General features: G+C 36.6%; 1 protein-coding gene and 1 pseudogene across 7 annotated transcripts in view; one reads left to right on the plus strand and one right to left on the minus strand.

The window, feature by feature from the left end:
- CPEB3 (cytoplasmic polyadenylation element binding protein 3) overlaps positions 1–20148 on the minus strand; it is a 177528-nt gene that overhangs the window by 81721 nt on the left and 75659 nt on the right. For 5 of the 7 annotated variants that reach the window (XM_045854203.1, XM_045854204.1, XM_045854208.1 and 2 more), the window contains exon 5: positions 3922–3945. The exons of the other annotated variants lie outside the window; for them this stretch is intronic. In XM_045854203.1, the coding sequence (XP_045710159.1) occupies positions 3922–3945 (24 nt within the window). The remainder of the gene's footprint in view (positions 1–3921; positions 3946–20148) is intronic. 7 annotated transcript variants of the gene reach the window in all.
- LOC123828825 lies at positions 7861–8114 on the plus strand (annotated as a pseudogene).

The following is a 20148-nucleotide window of genomic DNA, read 5'->3' on the forward strand; positions in this document are numbered from 1 at the left end:
TACTGGCAGAGCTAATCTCTTCTCCCTTGGGCAGCCTTTGGCAGAAAGACCCAACTCCAACTTGGTATACAGGTTTGTTTCACTGAATTTTTAGAACCTTTGTTATGAACTAAGTCATACATTAATGTAAATAAATTTTTATGGATGAAATATACACAGAAGTACATTTCATAATAGTAATTCTAATATTAAAGTAACTCCAATCATTACTTGTATTTGCTCATTTATACTGTTTAAAAGGATCTTTTATATTTTCTTTGCTGCTCTTTAACTAAGAAATTCTGTTAAATATCAAGAGCACTGACACATAGCCAACCTGTCTAAATATGGACAAAAGTTTCCCAGAGTCCATAAAAATTCATGCACAATGAAAAACACAACATATATTTTAATCAGGTGTGCTGCTAAATCAAGTGAGACAAAAATCTTGTATGATACTACCTGCTAGACTAGTTTCTAAGAGGGGCTGCAGTTGTATAGGAAAACACATATCAGAGCTTGTGGAAACCAGAATACTCCTGAAAGAAAATGCTACAATTCTTTGGTGTCATTTTGATTCCACAAGGAAATCAACATTTGTCTACCAGGACACATCTCTACAGTAAAAATGAGTACCAACAGGAAATATAACTGGATATTTAAATATTTTATATATAATCAATATTCATTTTCAAATCCTATTCGTTCACATCTAATTCTTCTTCCCTCCTACTACTGCTTCAGCTATGCCACCAGAGGCATTTGGTTTGCCAAAGAACCTACCCTCTGGTTACTTATTTCCCCATTTAAGTCTTCTACTGATGCCCAAATTCTCTCTGGTCTTCATTATTTGTATCATGGAACCCTCTTTCTAAAGCCTGACATATGTGTGTCTAGGAGTCTTACTCTCTGTTTTAAAAACCATTCATAAGGGAAGCACAAACCATCTCATTGCCAACTTCTCCTCTCCAGCTGGCCACCACTGCATACACTCGGGAACATGTTCCAAGCATCTGGTCATGCCAATCTCACCTCAAAGCCTTCTTTTAAGCTGAATCACATACCTAGAGTGTCTTCCTTCCCCCTTCTCTTTCATTATACAAAGAGTTCCTGAAATTCTACCTATTGTAGGAAGCTTTTCCAAGTTTAGCAGGAGAAATGAAAGGTTCTACTGACCTAATTCTTGCTGATATATCTCAAAACTGTCACAGATAATTCCCTTTGTTTTCTATCCCTAAAATATTTACCAACATATTCATGGTGATAAAAAAGTAGGTTTACAGTTGTGAGTACATGAAACACAGAATTTATTCTTATATTATTTATTATTATATTATTTTCCATACAAACAACTTAAACCTACTTTTGCCCTACCCTGTATATGTAATGAACAGAATGAGTTATGGCAAATCTTAATCATAAGTACAATAAAATAACATACATCAACAAGCTTATTTTTTATGCTTTTGTGGGGAAGTCTAAATTTTGTTTGGTGGGAACAAACCAAGCATTAATATAATCCCTGGTCACACAAATGAGCATGAAAAAATCTGTCAGTTCATCAAATTTATATTATGCCTCAGTGGACCAGATGAGTAGTATATTTCAGAGAATGAAAGTGGATATAAGGTACACCTGCCCCATTCCACATGGCTAGGTCACTGCATTTAAGGAAGATGATGTTTCTTCTTTTTCAGCTTTGGGAATAGAAGGCCAAATACAAGTATGGAACAAAAAAATTTTCTGCCTATTCTTTTCCCATTACAAAAGTCAATATTCAGCCTTTTAGTACTCTCTTTCTTGCCCCGCCCCACACTCATTCATTTCCTCTCTCTCTCTGTTATTATCTTCTTCATCTACAACTATCAAACTACAGACTTACAGAGAGCAGGGATCAAGTCATCTAGGCAGTGTTTAGCTTAGCATTTGATGCAAAGAGAATTAAGGCTTCTAAAAGCGATTACAAACGGATATGGGGAAGTAACATGGAAATTGGAAGAGTAATTTTTTCAGGAGTTTAGAAACTACAGGTGATCTTACATTCTTGTATTTAATGTACTATAATTTGTAAAAATTAAACAATTTTAAGAATATAATGCCAAAAACTCTGGTCTGCATAGATGTGGGTGTTACTTTAAAACAATCCTCATCACTAAGTATTTGGCAAGTGCTAACTATAACATATATGATTACAGTGTGAGGCACAAGAGGCAGCTGTGCTCAAAGACCTTATCTCCAGCTGAAGAGTCATGGCACAAAGGAAAGGCAGGAAGAACGTAAGGTAGTAGAAGCAATGGAAAACACTGGTGAAACAGGGAGAAGCCAGATGATGCGGATTCTGAATGGAAAAGGAGGAAGACGTGGACAAAGTGGTGTTTCAGAAAGATGAAACAATACAATGGAAAGAAAGGGGCAAAACCTGAGAAACTAGTGGGAAAATATTAACAAGGTCTGGTGACTGATCACCGTGTAAGAAGAGAGGCTAGTCCCTGCCATCTACTCTCCAGATGGTATTTATTTCCCATGTAAAATGGTCCATTCCCCATGCCTTCCGGAGAGTGATTGTTTTACTAACAATTGAAAAAAAATATGGTACAAAATTATTTATAGTAATATTACTTTCTATACTTTAAATTTAAAAATAATTTAGGTGAAAAATATAAATGGTACTTATTTTCATGGTTAAAAAAATAATTAACAAATGTTTTTCTTCACCATGAGGTGAAAACAAAAATGACTGTATGATTCCATCATGAAAGATGATTTCAATGGTAACTCAAATGTATATTATATTCATCCATTCAACAAATATTTACTATAAAATAAATTATAAAATACTATGAATTTAATGTTATTGTCCCTTCAGGACTCAAATACAGAGTCAGAGACAGCTGATGAATGGTAAACATCACTCAATAAACAGCCAAAAGACAAAGGTTCCAGATTTGGCTCTGACCTTAACTTGAGATCACACAGTAAGAGTAAATTACTTCATCTCTCCCAGCTTCTACAAATGAGTACCAAAGCAACTTCTATTTCTGGAATGCTTTTAGTTTATACTATTTCCTTTCCAATTTTTTGTACTATAACTTTGCTAATACTCCTGAAGTTGGACAAGACTGGTTTAATTACCTTATAGTGTACAGATGAGGATACTAGATTTAAGTGATAAAGCAATGATTACAGCTTAGGTCTTTGACCTTAAATCTCATACTCTTTCAACTACATTAAGCTTACCTACTTCCTAAAATTACTTAAACAAATTACAATTGTGGAAATTAAAACTTTAGAAAGGTTAAAGCATTATACAAATGAAAGCAATGTTATTTTGTTTGGGTTTAACCAGGAGGGAATGCATGTTGTATGGGGCCTAGCACCTATACAAATTGAGGATCCCTCTTTAACAAAACAACACAACAATAAAGATCTTGGAGGGGGCTCATGAAAGTAAGGTTTCCTGAAACTGAAGCTTCATTTAGCTTCAAGATAAATCTGCCTCTGGAGGTAACACACACTAAAAATCACCAGTTGACCAACTGTACTAAGTTTGAGAATTGCCTTCTAAAAACTAACTTCTGCTTCTAAGTGGTAGGAAAAGAACACAGTGGATACAGGACAATAAATAAATAAATAAACAAATAAATTTTTATATATTTATATATATGTAGTTGTATTCCCTCAAGATCATTCATGATAAACCATATAACAAAAACTTCCCGGTAGAAATAGTCTTTGCTATGTTTTTATTAAGATTAAAGAACAAATTACCAACTAACCACAAAAAATATAATGAAAGTATAAAATTATTTCACTAAAATAATTAGGGTAGGACATCATATCATACATTAACTGTTTTACACACACACAGACATAAACACACACACACACACTCATATTTACTCACAATTTGGCAAGCAAAAGATCTCATTAAAAATTTTTTACCTCGTCTCCGCCCATAGCTCCTGGCTGCATGTAAACACAGAAGAAAACCATGGGTATTTGTATCAAAATGATGAATTTAGAAATAAAAAATATATTCACATGAACCTTTTCTAAGTATTCTCAGAATCAATCTGAAGATACTGTTCAACTTGACTGCAAACATGTTATATTTTAAAAACCTTTATGAAGCACAAGTTAAATCACAATATTAAAGAGAAATTCAACTGGATGTAGCAGCCAGCCACTTGAAAAGACAGAATAGGTGGTTAAGTTTCACACATCTTATGAAGATTTATATTGTGGCCCAGTATCTATATCAGATATAGATAGTGTCCTTTTAAATTTTTTTCTAATTTATAAATCTTCATTTGTACTATATACTATTTACCATCAGACATCACCTAAAAAATTCATTCATTCTAAATAACTAAAAACTGTAGCATGTGGTCATTCTGAATTTCTACAGGCACACACACACACACCCTTTATAGAGTCCCCTGAAAACAGTACAGAAATTTTACACAAAATTAACTCTTGCTTTATAGAACATATAAAATTTTCAGTGAAGTTTCTCTTACTCTTCCCATTTATTGAGTTGGCCATAAAGTTCATTTTGTTTTTTCCTTAAGATGGCTCTAGTAGCACTTAGTTGTCTTTAACTTCATCCGAAACAGTTTTGTTAGACTGTATTGTGACAGCTGTCATAGCATGCATTGAAAAAAAAATCTTATCAAAATTGGTGAATTTTTGTGTAGTCATTTTAATATTGAAGATGGAAGAAAATACATAACATTTTCAGTATATTATGCTTTTTATTTCAAGAAAGGTAAAAACACAACTGAAACATAAAAAAGATTTGTGCAGTGTACAGAGAAGGTGCTGTGACTGATTGAACATGTCAAGAGTGTTTTGCAAAGTTTCATGCTGGAGATTTCTCACTGGACAATGCTCCAGGGCAGAGTAGACAGGTTGAAGTTGATAGTGATCAAATCAAGACATTAATTGAGAACAATCAATATTATGCCACGCAGAAAATAGCCAACAAACTCAAAATATCCAAATCAATAAAGTTATTGGTGAAAATGAAACATATATCTTTTATTTTACAGAAAAATAGTAAGTGGAGTTTTTGGCCAACCCAATACTTCAGATAAGGGAAAAACTATCTATTTTTCATATAGAAAGTGAACTGGACAAGTAGAAAGGGACTGAGGTTCTGGGTATAGCCCAGGTCATGCTGAGAATAGAGTACTTTGAAGATTATCTTTCTCTTCAAAACTCAAGGCCCACAGAATGCATTGTTACAATGTTTGATAGAGCTAAACTGTAGTATCATAAATTGCTAGGAGATCTTGTCATCTAAAATAATTTTCCAAGTGGAAAGTTTCTCAAACTGGAAACCTCCGGTTCTGTTAAAATAAATGAAAACTCTGTTTAATCAAAATTTAAAGCATGAAATGTCGTAATAGCTTAAAACCAAAGAACAAGGATAGTTTGAGGTTGCATCTGCAGTATAAGGTTAAGAGTAAAGAAAACTATTTCTCTCCTAGGAAAAGAATTCAGACTTTTCAACTAGAAAGTTGAAGTACCAGTCAGCCCATCTCATCTTCTGTCAGTTTCCACTTTTCTTCAGATATCATACTCACACTTGCCTACACATCTTTGGCCTCTTCTCTTTCCCATCACACAAATATTAAAAAGGATTATTCAGTTCAAGGTCTACTTTCTCCCTAACTCCTATCACTATAATATTCAATGAAAAAAAAATCTCTCCTGAGATTTTTACACAGCAATTACTGTTTATATCACTTACAAAGGAAATGCATTCTAAAAAAAAAATTTGTTTTTAAACTTTTACACTGTTCATTATTTGGAAGCTGGAATTCCTCTTTCCAGAGGAAATAATAAATGGTAGCTAGTTTCCTAACCTGACCTCCCCAAAAGCCTACTTTGTTTATAATAATGAGTAAACTGACAGTAACAGATAACATTCAAAAAGAGATTAAATAGATTTTGACATCCTACCACTTATTTGTCTCTTCCTCCATCCCCAATATGTCATGCTGCTCAACACCCCAAATGCAAAACCTCTATTTAGAGAAAAAAAAAACATTCTGTATTTCAAAATTACTCATTTCTCTCCCAAACAACAAATTCCCATTCTTTCAGATTTCTGGCTAAATACTCAAAAAAAAAAAAAGAAGAAGAAGAAGAAGAATCTGATTACAATACTAAGGTACAAATGACTCATCAGACCTTAACACCCCTAAAGGATAAATGAGAGTGCTGTTCACTCAAGTCTTTATCTGCTAAATATTCAGTAATAGGAAATACGAAGTGAATAGATCCAGACAGCTTGAGGGTGGGGATGAGTTGGGAAAGACATACTGGGGAGTTTTAATCAAAGCTTCCTTCATGACTTTTATAGATTCTTCTCTTTTTCCATTCTAATCAAGGACAATAAATTGGTCCATGTCAGCCTGGGGACTGATGTCACCGAGGCAAGATGGCATATGGAACAGGCAGCCAGCAAGCCAGCAGCTCAGTAATCTCAGATGCTTTAATTTGCTTTCTTCATTTATTGTGGAATTTAATTATGTGCTACCTTGGTTCTAATTTCAGTGTTTTATGTATGCTCTCTATGGTGATTACTATTACAGCAGCTAAAACTTAATGAGGTACTTATTATGTGCCATGAACTGTTCAAAATGCTTGACATGTATTAATATCATAAATATACCCCACAACATTACGACATAAGTATTCTTAGACTCTTCTCAAATAAGCAAAATGGGACACAGAATTAAGTATCTCACCTAAAATCACACAGGTAGGAAGTGGTGACGTTGGAATATAAACCTAAGCAGTCTGGCTTCAGATTCCACACTTTTAACCACCTCACTGTACTGTTAAGTTCCTAGAGAGCAAGGTCGATATCTTCTATTCCTTTTAATGTCATCTAATGAACCAGGCAGAATGCTCTACACTAAGCTGGTATTCAACAAACACAGCTTGCTAGCTGAGTATGCAATCAAGGGAGGAAGGAATATATGCCTCGATGGCCTTCAGAATGTAGGTCAACTCTGTTGGTGATTAAAAATTTGCTCATATGAGGGCCATTTGCAAATAGACTAATTAGAGTTCAACTCTTCCCTAAGGCAGAAGTAACAAAATGAACACTAAGGAGAGAAATTTGGGAGCACAAAGGTAGTGGTAGTGCTTTCCCCTGGGAACAAATAAGAATTTTAAACAAGAAAGAATATTGACTATATAAACTTAAATGAGCCAGGACAAAACAATCCCACATAGGAAAAAAAGGGACTAATTCTACTATATAATATATTCTATGATAGTACAGATTTATATCAGATATAATAAGATGTATACTTCCTCGAAGACCTTTAATTCCTGATTGTTATCACTATCATTACAGATAAACTTCTCTTACTATTTCAGGTTAAATAATTTCCGGTTAAAAATTACATTTAATTTTTAGAAATCAAGGTAGTGGTTACCCTTGGCTAGGGGTATTAATTGGAAGGGACCCTAGGGGGGGTTCTGGGAAATTTTAATGTTTTGGTGTGATTTAACTACTGGTTACCAGCATAGGACTGTGTTCAATTTGTGATAATACATCAAGCTATATATTTATGACCTGTGCATTGCTTGCATATATATTATACTTCAATAAGAATAAAAACATTACAAATATTTTAGAATGGTTCACTAAAATAAAAGGTTATAACATTAATATAGAAAATCCAAAATGTTATCATTTCTGTTGTCTTTAAATCATAAACTTGAATAATCTAAAACTGAAAAAAATTAAAGATATTTTCAATCCATCAAAATAAATATAAAAAGTCAGGTGGAGACATCTTTGCTGAGGGTCATACTGAGCTGTGAGTTGCTTTAGGGGTGTCTTTAGGAGTCAGCAATATGGTAGAAGACATCAAGTCCAAAATCAAGAACTCCCAGATTGCCCCATTGACAGCCACTTTCCCAACCAGAACCAGACCAGGAACTGCTGCCAGAACCACCTGGACTTCCACCATGTTGAGAAGGCAATGCCTACTAGAGGGGGCGATGTCTCCATGTGATAATGGCATGTGTATAAGCACCTCTGCGTCATACCCTGGGTGTTGGCTTCAGACAACCACCAGGCAGAAGGCACGTTTCCTGGGAAGATCTGAACTGGCTGTCCCCCACCTGTCCTCTGTCCTCCATCCTCATCCTTCTCCCAGGGAGGTGAAGGGGAACCTGGGTACATCTCACTCTGGGATCCTGAATCATGGCTTAACTATTAATAAATACATGTTGGAAAAATGTAAAAATATAATATACCAGATATATAATGAGTAGGGCAAAAGCGGGTTTACTGTTGTATGTGAAACACAGTATACTCTATTACAGTTGTCTCAATTTTTTTCCCTTTGTCCCCTGCCACCCAGCACCTCCCACTCCCTCAGACAATCCCCTCACCATTGTTCATGTCCATGGGCCATGTGTAAAAGTTCTTTGGCTACTTCATTACTTATACTATACTTTACATTTCCATGGCTATTTTGTAACTACCAATTTGTACTTCTTAATCCCACCTCTTCACCCATTGCCCTAAACCCCCCTCCCTCCTGGCAACCATCAAAACACTCTCGTATCCATGATTCTCTGTTCTTCTTGTTTGTTTAGTTTGTTTTTTACATTCAGTTGTTGATAGTATGTATTGTTCATAGTTTTTACCTTCTTTTTCTTAAATAAATTCCCTTTAATTTCATTTAATAATAGTTTAGAGATGATGAACTCCTTCAGTTTTCTCTTGTCTGGGAAGCTCTCTATCTGCCCTTCAATTCTAAATGGTATCTTTGCTGGGTAGAGCAATCTTGGCTGTAGGTCCCTGCTTTTCATGACTTTGAATATTTGCCAATCCCTTGTATCCTGCAAAGTTTCTTTTGACAAATCAGCTGACAGTCTTAGGAGAACTCCCCTGCAGGTAACTGACTGCTTTTTCTCTTGCTGTTTTTAAGATTCTCTCTTTATCTTTAACGTTTGACATTTTCATTATGATGTTTTTTGGAGTGGGACTCTGCATCCACCTTGTTTGGTACCCTCCATGCTTCCTGGACTTGCATGTCTATTTCCTTCATCAAATTAGGGAAGTTTTCTTTCATTATTTTTTCAAATAGATGTCCAATTTATTGTTCTTTCTCTTCTCCTTCTGGCACCTCCATGATGTGAATGTTGGATCGCTTGACGTTGTCCCACAGGCTGCTTACACTACCCTTTTTGGATTCTTTTTTCTTAGTATTGTTCTGATTAGTTGTTTTTTGCTTCCTTATGTCCCAAATCATTTGATTTGATTCTTGGCTTTATCCACTCTACCATTGTTTCCCTGTAAATTGTTCTTTATTTCAATTAGTGTATCCTTCATTTCTCTGACTGGATCTTTTTAATGCTGTTGAGGTCCTAACTAAGTTCCTTGAGCATCCTTATAACTAGTGTTTTGAACTCTGCATCTGAGAGATTGTTTATTTCCACCTTGTTTAGTTCTTTTTTCTGGATTTTTGATCTGTTCTTTCATTTGGGCCAAGTTTCCTTGCCTCCTCATTTTGACATTCTCCCTGTGTTTGTTTCTATATATTAGAGGTGCTGTGATTCCTTCTCTTGGTAGTGTGGCCTAATATAGTAAGTGTCCTGTAGGGTCCAGTGGCACAGCCTCCCCTATCACCCAAGCTGGGGACTCAAGGTGCGCTCTCATGTGGGCTGAGTACACCTTCCCTTTGTAATTGAGCCAAGACTGATTTTGGCAGGTCAATGGGAGGGATTAACACAGGCAAGTCATTTTCAAGGACTGGCTATGACCACTGACCACCAACCTCCACCCTCCGTGATGAATCAGCTGTGCAGGGGCAGGGTGGTAGTGCCTTTACATGGTCTGCAGCTGTCCACTGGGTGCACAGGCCCTGGGGTTTCGTGAGTGGGGCAGGCCAATGTCAGCCCCCACCTGCATTCTGCCTGGGGCCATCCAGCATGAGCTATAAAGCAATCTGAGATGGCTGCTACTTGTGCTGGGCTTGGAGATTCCCAGGTATGAATGAATCCCTGGGGCCACTTAGCAAGAGGTATGGGGCTGGGGCTTACCAGGTCCCACTGTTGCTTATTTGATAGGATTTAGGAAGTTGTGAAGCATGAGTCAAGACAAGTTATTCAAGTAAAGGTTAACAGTTTGGGTGGGCCTGTAACTGGGTGGGACAGAGTCTCAGAAAACAGGGCAAACAGTGTTAGCCAGGTTGATGGAGTCTCAGATATGGCACCAGCCTGCTGGCTCTGTGGTTCTGTGGGGGGACAGCTCAGAAAAAGGATAATGGCCTCTACTCACCTTCCTGTCTGAGAGAAAGCTGTCCCCAGCTCTCACCTTGACTCCAGACACTTCAGTTCCTCCCCATATGACACTGGTGCCTTTCATGTTGCTACTCTGGTGCTAGAGATCAGAGGGAGTGAGTCTGAGTAAGTCCAGGTGTGCATTCTTTAAGGGGAGCTGCTTGGGACTCTTAAAGTTTCTTCTACTGACTCAATCCCTGCTGGTTTTTGCAGCCAGAAGTTATGGGGACTTACGTTCCTGTCAATGGAACCCTGAGCTGGGAGGTCTGGTGCCAGACTGGAACTCCTCACTCCCGAGGTATCCCTCCCAAATTTTTATCCACCACATGTGGGTATGGGATCAGCCCATTCCATATCTATACCCATCCTACCAGTCTGGATGGACGTGGTTTCTTTAATTCCTTAGTTGTCGAATTTCCATTCAACTTGATTTCTGACAGTTCTGAGTGATGGTTGTTCTATAGTTTAGTTGTAATTTCGATGTGTTTGGGTGAGGATGTGAGCCATGTTTACCTGTATCTCCATCTTGACTGGAAGTCTCAGTTTATTCTTCAATTATTATTTTACATACAAACAATTGTAGACCTACTTTTGCCCCACTCTGTACATATGTATATACCGTATTTTTCAGACTATAAGATGCACCCCCCCAAGATTTGGGAGGAATAATGGTTGTTAACACTGCTGTTGAGTTCTGTTTACATCTAAGTATTAGTCATGCAGAAAATTCCACCATTGGTGAAATATGTTATTTATGTTATTAAATATTTCACCACATTTTTTGCTTCAAAGATTTTTTTCCTATTTTCCTTCTCTAAAACCTAGGTGCATGTTATGGTCCAAAAATGTGGTATATACACATATACACAGAGAATACACGTAGTTGGCAGTCAGATATGCTAGTTATTCTAAAAATGTTTACATGATCAATGATTATTATTGTGAATGTCCCTCTCATGTTGATTTAAGAGTGCTTTGTTAGCCATATGAGGCAACACTGTAAAAGTCTCATCTGTTATTCCTTATGGCTTGGCCTACACTTGGTTTAAAATGGCTATACTCATACAAGATTCCCCAGGGGCATGTTATGATCTGATTTAAAAATCTAGAGTTATTCTTCAACTATAGGAATTCATCCAAATTTGCTGAAGTATCTCTAAGCAAAGTAACATTTTATACAGGTTTCACTCCAGAGGCTCAAAGACAAGGGATAGGTGGGAGGGGCACAGACAGGTATCACCACCCTACTACAGATAAGGAGAGGATGCACTATTTCCAGGAACTTAAGAAGAGACCCTGGGATGCTGTGTTGATGAAAAACAGATGAACAAAATACAAAGAACTTAGTACAACATTTTATTATCTGACTTGGAAATATTTGTCACGACTAGTAAAAGTCAACTGTAGAAACCAACTGTTAATTTATTTCCTTGCAGTAAAATCAGTTTCTTAAAAACACCTTGCAAACTTTTTTTTGAAATACCATTGCAGTATGCAAAATTAAATCCTATTCAAACATTGAATGGTCCCTTTTCAGCTTCCATCTAAGTATTAGTCATGCAAAAAAAATCTACCAAAGATGAGTTACGATCTTAAAGTTAGTAAAAGAATGTCCCCTTTTCCCTAATTAGATTGTAAATTCCCAAAGAGCCAGAGTGATAGAGTTTATCTCAGAAATATTCCTCTTCTTTGTCTTTATAATGGTAGGTAACATGGTTTTAGGCCAGTGATTCTCAAATCTGACAAACTATAATTTTAAAGATCAATTTCTCTATAAACAACATAAAATTAGCAAGTAAAAATGATGCTCGAAAGGATGGGATACATTTTCATCTGCTACATTCACATAAAGTATTTGGATGGTTTAAAATCCCTTCCTCCTACCCTCTCTCCTTGACTCATACACATTTTTCTCAGAAAAATCTTCCCATTCCATTTGCAAGCCTAGGAAGTAACACAAATAACTTACAAGCATAAATAATAGTAGTGTTACTGGACACACTTTATAAAAGAGAAGAAATACCATGAAGTAAAATATAGTAACGTACTGATGATTCATCATGCTTCAGGCACTGTATGCTAAATGCTTAACATGTCTATTCTAATTCCCAAAGCAACTATCATAATATACATTTCCAGATGGACAAACCGAGGCCCAAAGAAGATGATTTGCCCTAGGTTATTCAGCTACTAAACAGCAAAGCTGGGACTAAATCCAGGTCCACACTGGCTCTACATAGTTTATTCTTTTTTTCCTTTTAAATTGAGATATTATTTATATTCAATAAAATTCAATGACTATAAGTGTACAGTTTGATCACTTTGGTAACATATACAGTCATGTAACCACTACCATCAAAGATATTCAAGATATAGAATAGTTCATCTCCCTAAAAAGTTTCCTTGTACCCTTTTGCTGCTGATCCCATCCCATAACCCACAGCCCCTGGAAACCATTAATCAGCTTTCTGTACTATAGTTTTTTTTGCACCCTTTTGACAACTTCATATTAATGGAATCAATGTGTTTGACTTCCTTTATGTAGCATAGTATTTTTGAGACTTATCCATGATGCTGCCTGTGTTAATATTTTGTTTCTTTTTATTGATGAGTAGTATTCCATACTATGCAAATACCACAACTTACCCATTCACCAACTGTTAGGGACTGAAATGTGTCCCACAAAATTCATAGACTGTAGCCCTAACTCCCAATGTGGCTGTTTTGAAGACAAGTTTTTTAAAGAAGTAATTAAGGTTAAATGAGGTCATAAGGGCAGGACCTTGATCCAACAGAATTGGTGTCCTTGTAAGAAAAAGAGACACTGGGAGTGCCCATGCACACAGCAAAGGCCATGTGAGGTCAAAGAAAGAAGGCAGCCATCTGTCAGCCAAGGAAACAGGCCTCAAGAGAAACCAACCCTGCTGGCACCTTCATCTTGGACTTTCACCCTCCTAAACCGTGAGAAAATAAATTTCTGTTTTGTCATGACAGCCCTAGTAAAGTTATACACCAGTTGATGAACATTTAAAAAGTCCTTACTCTTAAACACCAACACTGAAGAGCCAGTATTTCAAACCTATAAAGTCCTTGAACATACCCAGAAATTCCTTTCGAATTTCCACGAACTTTACCATCTTCTAAGTGCTTGCTTTTAGTAGCATAGTCTAAATAAAAAAGAGAACTTCCCAATAAAATTTTGCTTTATTTCATTATTACTACCACAGCATTATTGTTTTCTATTAATCATTACAATTAAAGCTGTTATTTTATGAAGGAAAATCAGTATGTTAATAGATATTTTTCTGAATTGGTTAGAAAACCCAATTATTAATAATAATATAAAACTGCATTCTAAACAACATGTTACAACATTCTGTTTCATTGATAACAACATCTTATAGGAAACCTGTAGATCTTTAATCAATTTCCCAAACAAAACAGAAGTTACTTCTGTAAGCAACACAAAGATGATCTCCTTCAGGGGTTGAGCAGGAGAGCCAGCAAAGCTTACCTGAGCTCCACCCTCACATCCTCCCCAACCCTCTCCCCTGGTCTTCCACGAAACTGGTCCCTGGTGCCGAAAAGGTTGGGGACCACTGCTCTTCCTGGTTCTGCTATAACACCTTAACTAAGAATTAAGGTACAAGAATAAGGAGGCTCCCTTCAGCCTCTTCTAATAATTTTTTCAATTTTTTTTCTAAGTAGCAGAACCCTCTCTCCTCCATCTAATGAACCCTAACAAATAAAAGATATTTGTTTCCTGAACAAGGCTATTCAGGTTGATGCAGCACAAGGACCCTGAGCCCCACCTGTCAGGTATCTTTCTCCCGTAGTGTCCCTTAAAGTTCCTCCTTGGACACTGGGGTTCCATAGAACATAACTGGAAAACTAAACACCAATTCTTCATGGTAGGACCATTCTTACAAGTCAGAAAGTTCTTTCTTACACTTGCCTTTTTATTATCCTTAACAGTAAACCTCAGTCTAATCCTACTTTTATTTGAGGGTAATTACTCTATTTCCTTTTGGTTGCCTCTTTTCTATAATGAAGATATATTTAGCTATTCTTCAGAGGAAATGGTTTTCCACACCCCATATCATCCTAAGCATTCATCCTTGGATAAACCTAATCTTCTAGTAAGATAAAACTTGTCTGTCCAAGCTTTTCATGAGATCTTCCAAGGCCCTTCACCATCTGACTCCTAACCACCTTTCAGATCCTCATTTGCACCATTCCACACATCAGACCCATATACTCTGGTCACACCAATTCAACCCACTCTTTTGATAGTATCACTATAATACATATAAGTACCATACAATCAGCACAAGAATCTCGATATCCCTTTGTTCATCTCCATTTTCCCATCTTGTTCAAAATGCAGTTCAAGGCTTTGCTATGCCACCTTGCAATGGCACACACATCTAGTATTAAGTTACTTCCTAAACTTCATTTATCATATAGGTTACTAATAATAGAGCCTCCTAAATATGTGGCATATTACCAAAGTAATCACTCTGAACTTCTAAGTGCATTTCCTAAATTACTAAAACAAATAAATAAGCAAACAAACAAAAAACATTCAAAATGTGTGTATCTGACAAGATTTCCCTGGAAACAAACCTAAGTAAAGAATCTCTCCCACTGGCTAGAAAGAGTGGACATCCACATCCACTTACTTCAGATGATGTTTATGCACCTTTACTCTTGTGTGAAGCATTCCACAGAGAATAATTAACTACTGACTTACTTTTAGTTCAGTGGCATGTTGCTAAATGACACAGTAACTGCACCCCCCACCCTGAAAAGAAATCAAGAAAAGTCATGAGGATTCTAATCACATAAGAGAGTATTTTGTACACACCAATCTGTCCAAATCAGGCCTGAAGTTGCCTACCGCAGAGGTATGCACCGAAATATCTGGTATATGTTTTCAAAGAAGCCATCTAATCTGAACTACTCTGCCAAAAATCTCATGAGCGTTCTTCAAATTGTATATAAATACTCAACTTCTAGACTGTTTGGGATGGCCAATACACGTTAATCTTACATTTCCAAATCCCCAAAGTGATACAGGAAATTATTCCAAAGAGAAGAGACAGTGAACAAAATGGGTGCTAGTATGCTCAGGAGCCTAAACAGAACCAAAGGCCTGGCCCCTAGGCCAGTGCTCCTTGTCTCTTCCCTACCAACAAGGCTCCTCTCACGTGGCAAGGAGGGGGTTCCTTCATGGAAAAAAAAAGTTATGGAAAGGACTTAACCTGAGAATTTGGGAATAGCTCAAGCAACATGAGAGCCGCTTATTTCTAACATCCCTACCCTGACCTCTTAAAAACAGCTATTTCTTCTGACCTGAACTTGGAAAACCTTAGGGAAGAATAAAAGCAGACTAAGCCTTGAGGGGAAAGAAAGAAGAAAATGGATGACACACAGCCCTTACACCACTTGATTCCTTCATGTTCAAAGACAGACATTGGCAAAGGGTACGGGGCTGGCACTGGGTCTATGAAGAGGTAACTACTTCTAATTGTGGTCTTTTCCATCCATCCCTCACTCACCCTCCACAACCAGATTTCATCCCAGACCAATTAAATTATAGTCTTTAGTATGGGGTCACAGGTATTTTCTATTGTGTTGGCCAGAAAGTTCACCTTTTCCCCCTTATGACAGTCCTAGTAGCACTTACTTGTCTTTAAGTTCACATGAAACAATTTTGTTAGATTGTACTGTGACAGCTGTCACATCAGCATCCACTTTAAAAAAAACAACATCAAAACTGGTGAATTTTTGCGTAGCCATTTTAATATTGAAAAATGGAAGAAAATATGCAACATTTTTTGGCATATTATGCTTCACTATTTCTAGAAAGATAAAAACACAACTGAAACATTAAAAATAAGATTTGTACAGTATATGGAGATGGTGGTGTGACTGAGTGAACGTGTCAAAATTGCCTTGCGAAGTTTTGTGCTGGAGATTTGTCACTGGATGATACTCCATGGTCAGGTAGACGAGTTGAAGTTGATAGTGATCAAATAGAGACATTGAGAACAATCGACATTATACCATGCAGGAGAGAGATGATATACTCAAAATGTCCAAATCAATGAAGTTAGGCCAAAAATGAAAAATGTGTCTTTTACTTTACAGAAAAAACCATATGGACTTTCTGGCCAACCCAATACTTTGGTTTCCATTTTGGTTGTAGAGCCAAGATTAAAAATTATTGCTGCCTCAAACGAAAAAAAGGAAAGGGGGGGGGAGTAGAGGAAGGAAGGAGCAGAGAATAGCATTTGTTAGGTCTGTATTTCTTGCTAGGTTTGGGGATGGCAACATTGTACATTTAACCTTACCATTTGTAAAGAAGAGGTTAATGTGTCCATTTAATCTATTTATTTATCCTCATGTGAGGATCTTTTATTATTGATTTTATAAAGAAGGGAGAGAGAGAAATATTGATCAGCTGCCTCCTAGATGTGTCCTGACCAGGGTCTGAACCCATAACTTAGGTATGTGCCCTGACTGGGAATCAAACCTGCAACCTTTTGGTGTAGGGGACAATGCTCCACCCAACTGAACCACTCAGTCAGGGCTTAACATGTCCATTTTAAACAAAAACCAGATAATCTGCCCTGGTTCACATAGCAAATAAGTAATGGATCAAGGATTTAAACCCAGACCTGTTTGCACTCCCCCCATCAAATCGCATTATTTCCACTTCATTAGGCTGAAAAAAAAGACTTTAGTCAGATAACAAAGGTATAAGTGTGTGGAGAGCAACCAAGAAAAGAAGGGAAAGTTTGATCTACTTAACTTCACCTAGGGATCATCTGCATACCAAAGTCTCACACTCCCAGCCTGCATCCACCAGAGGCCTCAAGGGAAATATGGTTAAAATTCCTTCCACTAACAAGGAAGACTATGTTGTGAAAGAAAAACTGATCCTTTTGGAAGTGCACTAATTCTCCACAATCAATAAAGTATTATTTAGCTAACCCTTACAAAGGAGCTAAATGAAACCTGAGCGATCATTTTGGGGAAACTCAAGGGTAGAAATCACATTGGATTAAGAGACTGCAGAATCAAGTGTGTGTCAAGCCACAGGTGGCTATTTGATGGCAATATGACAGCAAGTTTCTCTACCTTTATTAGAAAATGAAGACACGGCCATGTTTTAAAAGAGGTTGCAATAAAGATGAAATGAATGACCATCATTCTTAACTTTCCTATCAAAGTGGCCCAATGGCAAAGAAAAATGAATCATGGGACATTCTTAAAACTTGCTGAAATCTAGAAAACCCTTTGAAATCTCCAGCTGTATCTTAAAAACAGCACTGCAGTTTCATATACAATATTACACAGCCATATTTGTTTGGATGAGATTAGTCATGGGTGAAATTGGTGCTCCAAGAAAGTGGGGTTTGACCATATCCTGGAAAACTGTTATAAGCACAGTGGTCTGTGAAAGCACTTTGTGAACTGTTAATTGCTAGATCCATCTATGTTATTACCATCTTCCAAAAGGAAGTGTTAAAACAAATCTTCAGGAAGGAAGACTGAATATTCCCTAAGACTGTTAACACTCTGCTTTTGGGTCTCTCTTAGACATCTTTCCTTCTCTTTTGGTCTCCCATACTGAGTACCTATTCAATGGGCCAGGCATTGCACTTGAAGCCAGTGAACAGCTGTGAATAAAAGCTATTCTCTGCCCTCTTGAAGCATTCATATTAAGGAGAAACACCAACATTAGTTAATTACAAGTATGGTGAGGGCTATAAATGGTAAGTTCACAGGGAAAAGTAGGTAACTTTTCAGTTTCCTGCATCCTTATTATTAGATTGGAAGCACCTTATTTCTGGCACTTATTCACACACACAAAGAACTTCCAAAATCCAATAAAGTGTGTCGAGAATATTTCAGATTTCACTTTTCACAATGTTCAATGTCAGGCCATATAGACCATGCTTATCACAAAGAAGATTTATTAAGCATTCAGAGAATAAATAAGATGAAAAATATTTTTTTCCAAAGACAATGAATTTGTGTGTTCGTGTCAAACTAAGTATAAAAAGAATACAACCACTTTTAACAATTAAGTATTTAAAACGATGGTTAAAACCCTCAACCTGGAGACAGAAGGTTCTGCTCCTGGCTCCTTCATGTTACTCTAGCCAACTTTCATAGGCTCTTGAATCTCAGCTTCCTTATTTGTAAAATGAGAAGAGTAAAACAAAACAAAACAAAACAACAGTGTTCTCAGGGACTCAACTACCTTCATATATAACATCCATCCAAAGTAATTTGAAACTTGAGTACTTGAAAGTCATAGAACATTACATATCCCTCTAATCACTATTTTTATTTTTAATTAGTCATAATTTATTTTATTCATACCACAATTATTAATTTTCAGATAGAAATAGCAGCACTAGATCTTGTCTTCTAAAAATTCAAAATACTCAAAGACAAGGTCTTGATTCGGAGAATCTCTTAAAATATTTCCTCTGCTATCTTAGTACTCTGCTCAAGATTTATTTACTTATATCTACTTATAGTGAACAGGAATACAATGTATCTTCAAATTTTGGGAAATTCCATTTGGAATTCTAGCCAACCTGGCTCTATTCCCATTTTGGCATAAAAGCATCATGTGTTCAGCTCCCTCCGCCACTTCCCCAAGGAGTTCACTCCCAGCAGAGAATGAAAAGGAGGAGGAAGAGCAGTCTCTGCCCAACACAAAAGTTCATACAAAAACCCTTTAACATTTCTTCTTTTGATTCAACAAATGCTCTGGCAGCTTTCAGTTCAAATAGAATTATAAACAAAAAACTTCCAAAATATTTTCAAGGCATTAATCAGAGAAAAAAAATGGAAGACAGCATAATCTAAAGCTCCAAGTTCCTTGATGTGTCAGCTACATATAAGCTGTTTAACAACCAATGACCTTTTTCAAGCAAGTGAATTTTAAGATATTAAAATTTTAAGTCTTCAAACCATCCAGATTTTATTCTAGGACTCCTTGATTTATCAATGTTTTAAAAACTCTGATAAGGAAGAGTGAGCACAAACAATTATCTCTGCCTGTCAGAGGGAAAGTGCCGCTTCAAATTTCTTATTCACCTCTCATGTCTTGGAATACAGTCCAGTTGCAAGCTGAAAGATATCAGAAAATAAATGGCATTCACACTTCTAATTTAAATAAAATTGAACCTCTGTTACATTACAAAGCTACTGTCTAAAAAAGTCACTCTATGGCAAATCTTCTCTAAATAAGACTATGCCCCCTATTTTTCAAATGTAGCAGTAATAACACCGAATGCGTACACGTGCCCAACCTTATCCAAATCTCACAAAAATGATGAGGTAGTTAGAAAGAGTATCGTAACTGTGTTCTTGCAGGGTTTTGAACGAAGGAGAGACCTAGAAGATTCAGAGACTTGCTCAAATACATGCCCTCCTTATCACATGGCTCTTCCAAGGTCTAAGGCTCTATTTTTGTCCTCTGAAGGACAAAATTACTTCAACATATTCTTGAAGCTGTTGTATTTTATGTCAGTACAGATTAAATTTACATTTTCTAGAACTTTATATTAATGGAATCATCTAGTATATACTGTATTTTTGTTTAGCTTTTTAACTCAGTGTAATTATATCGGGTCATTCATGTTGTGGCATGTATCAACAGTTCATACCTTTTCACTGCCAAACTCATCCCATTTATGAATGTACCACAATTTATTTAGCTACTCGCCAGTTGAAGAACATTTTTTTTAAGACTTATTTATTTATTTATTTATTTATTTTAATTTTTTAGAGAGGGAAGGGAGGGAGAGAGAGAGAGAGAGA

The sequence above is a fragment of the Phyllostomus hastatus genome, unplaced genomic scaffold, assembly GCF_019186645.2.
Source record: "Phyllostomus hastatus isolate PE091 unplaced genomic scaffold, TTU_PhHast_1.1 phas_scaffold_1066, whole genome shotgun sequence".
NCBI lineage: Eukaryota > Metazoa > Chordata > Mammalia > Chiroptera > Phyllostomidae > Phyllostomus > Phyllostomus hastatus.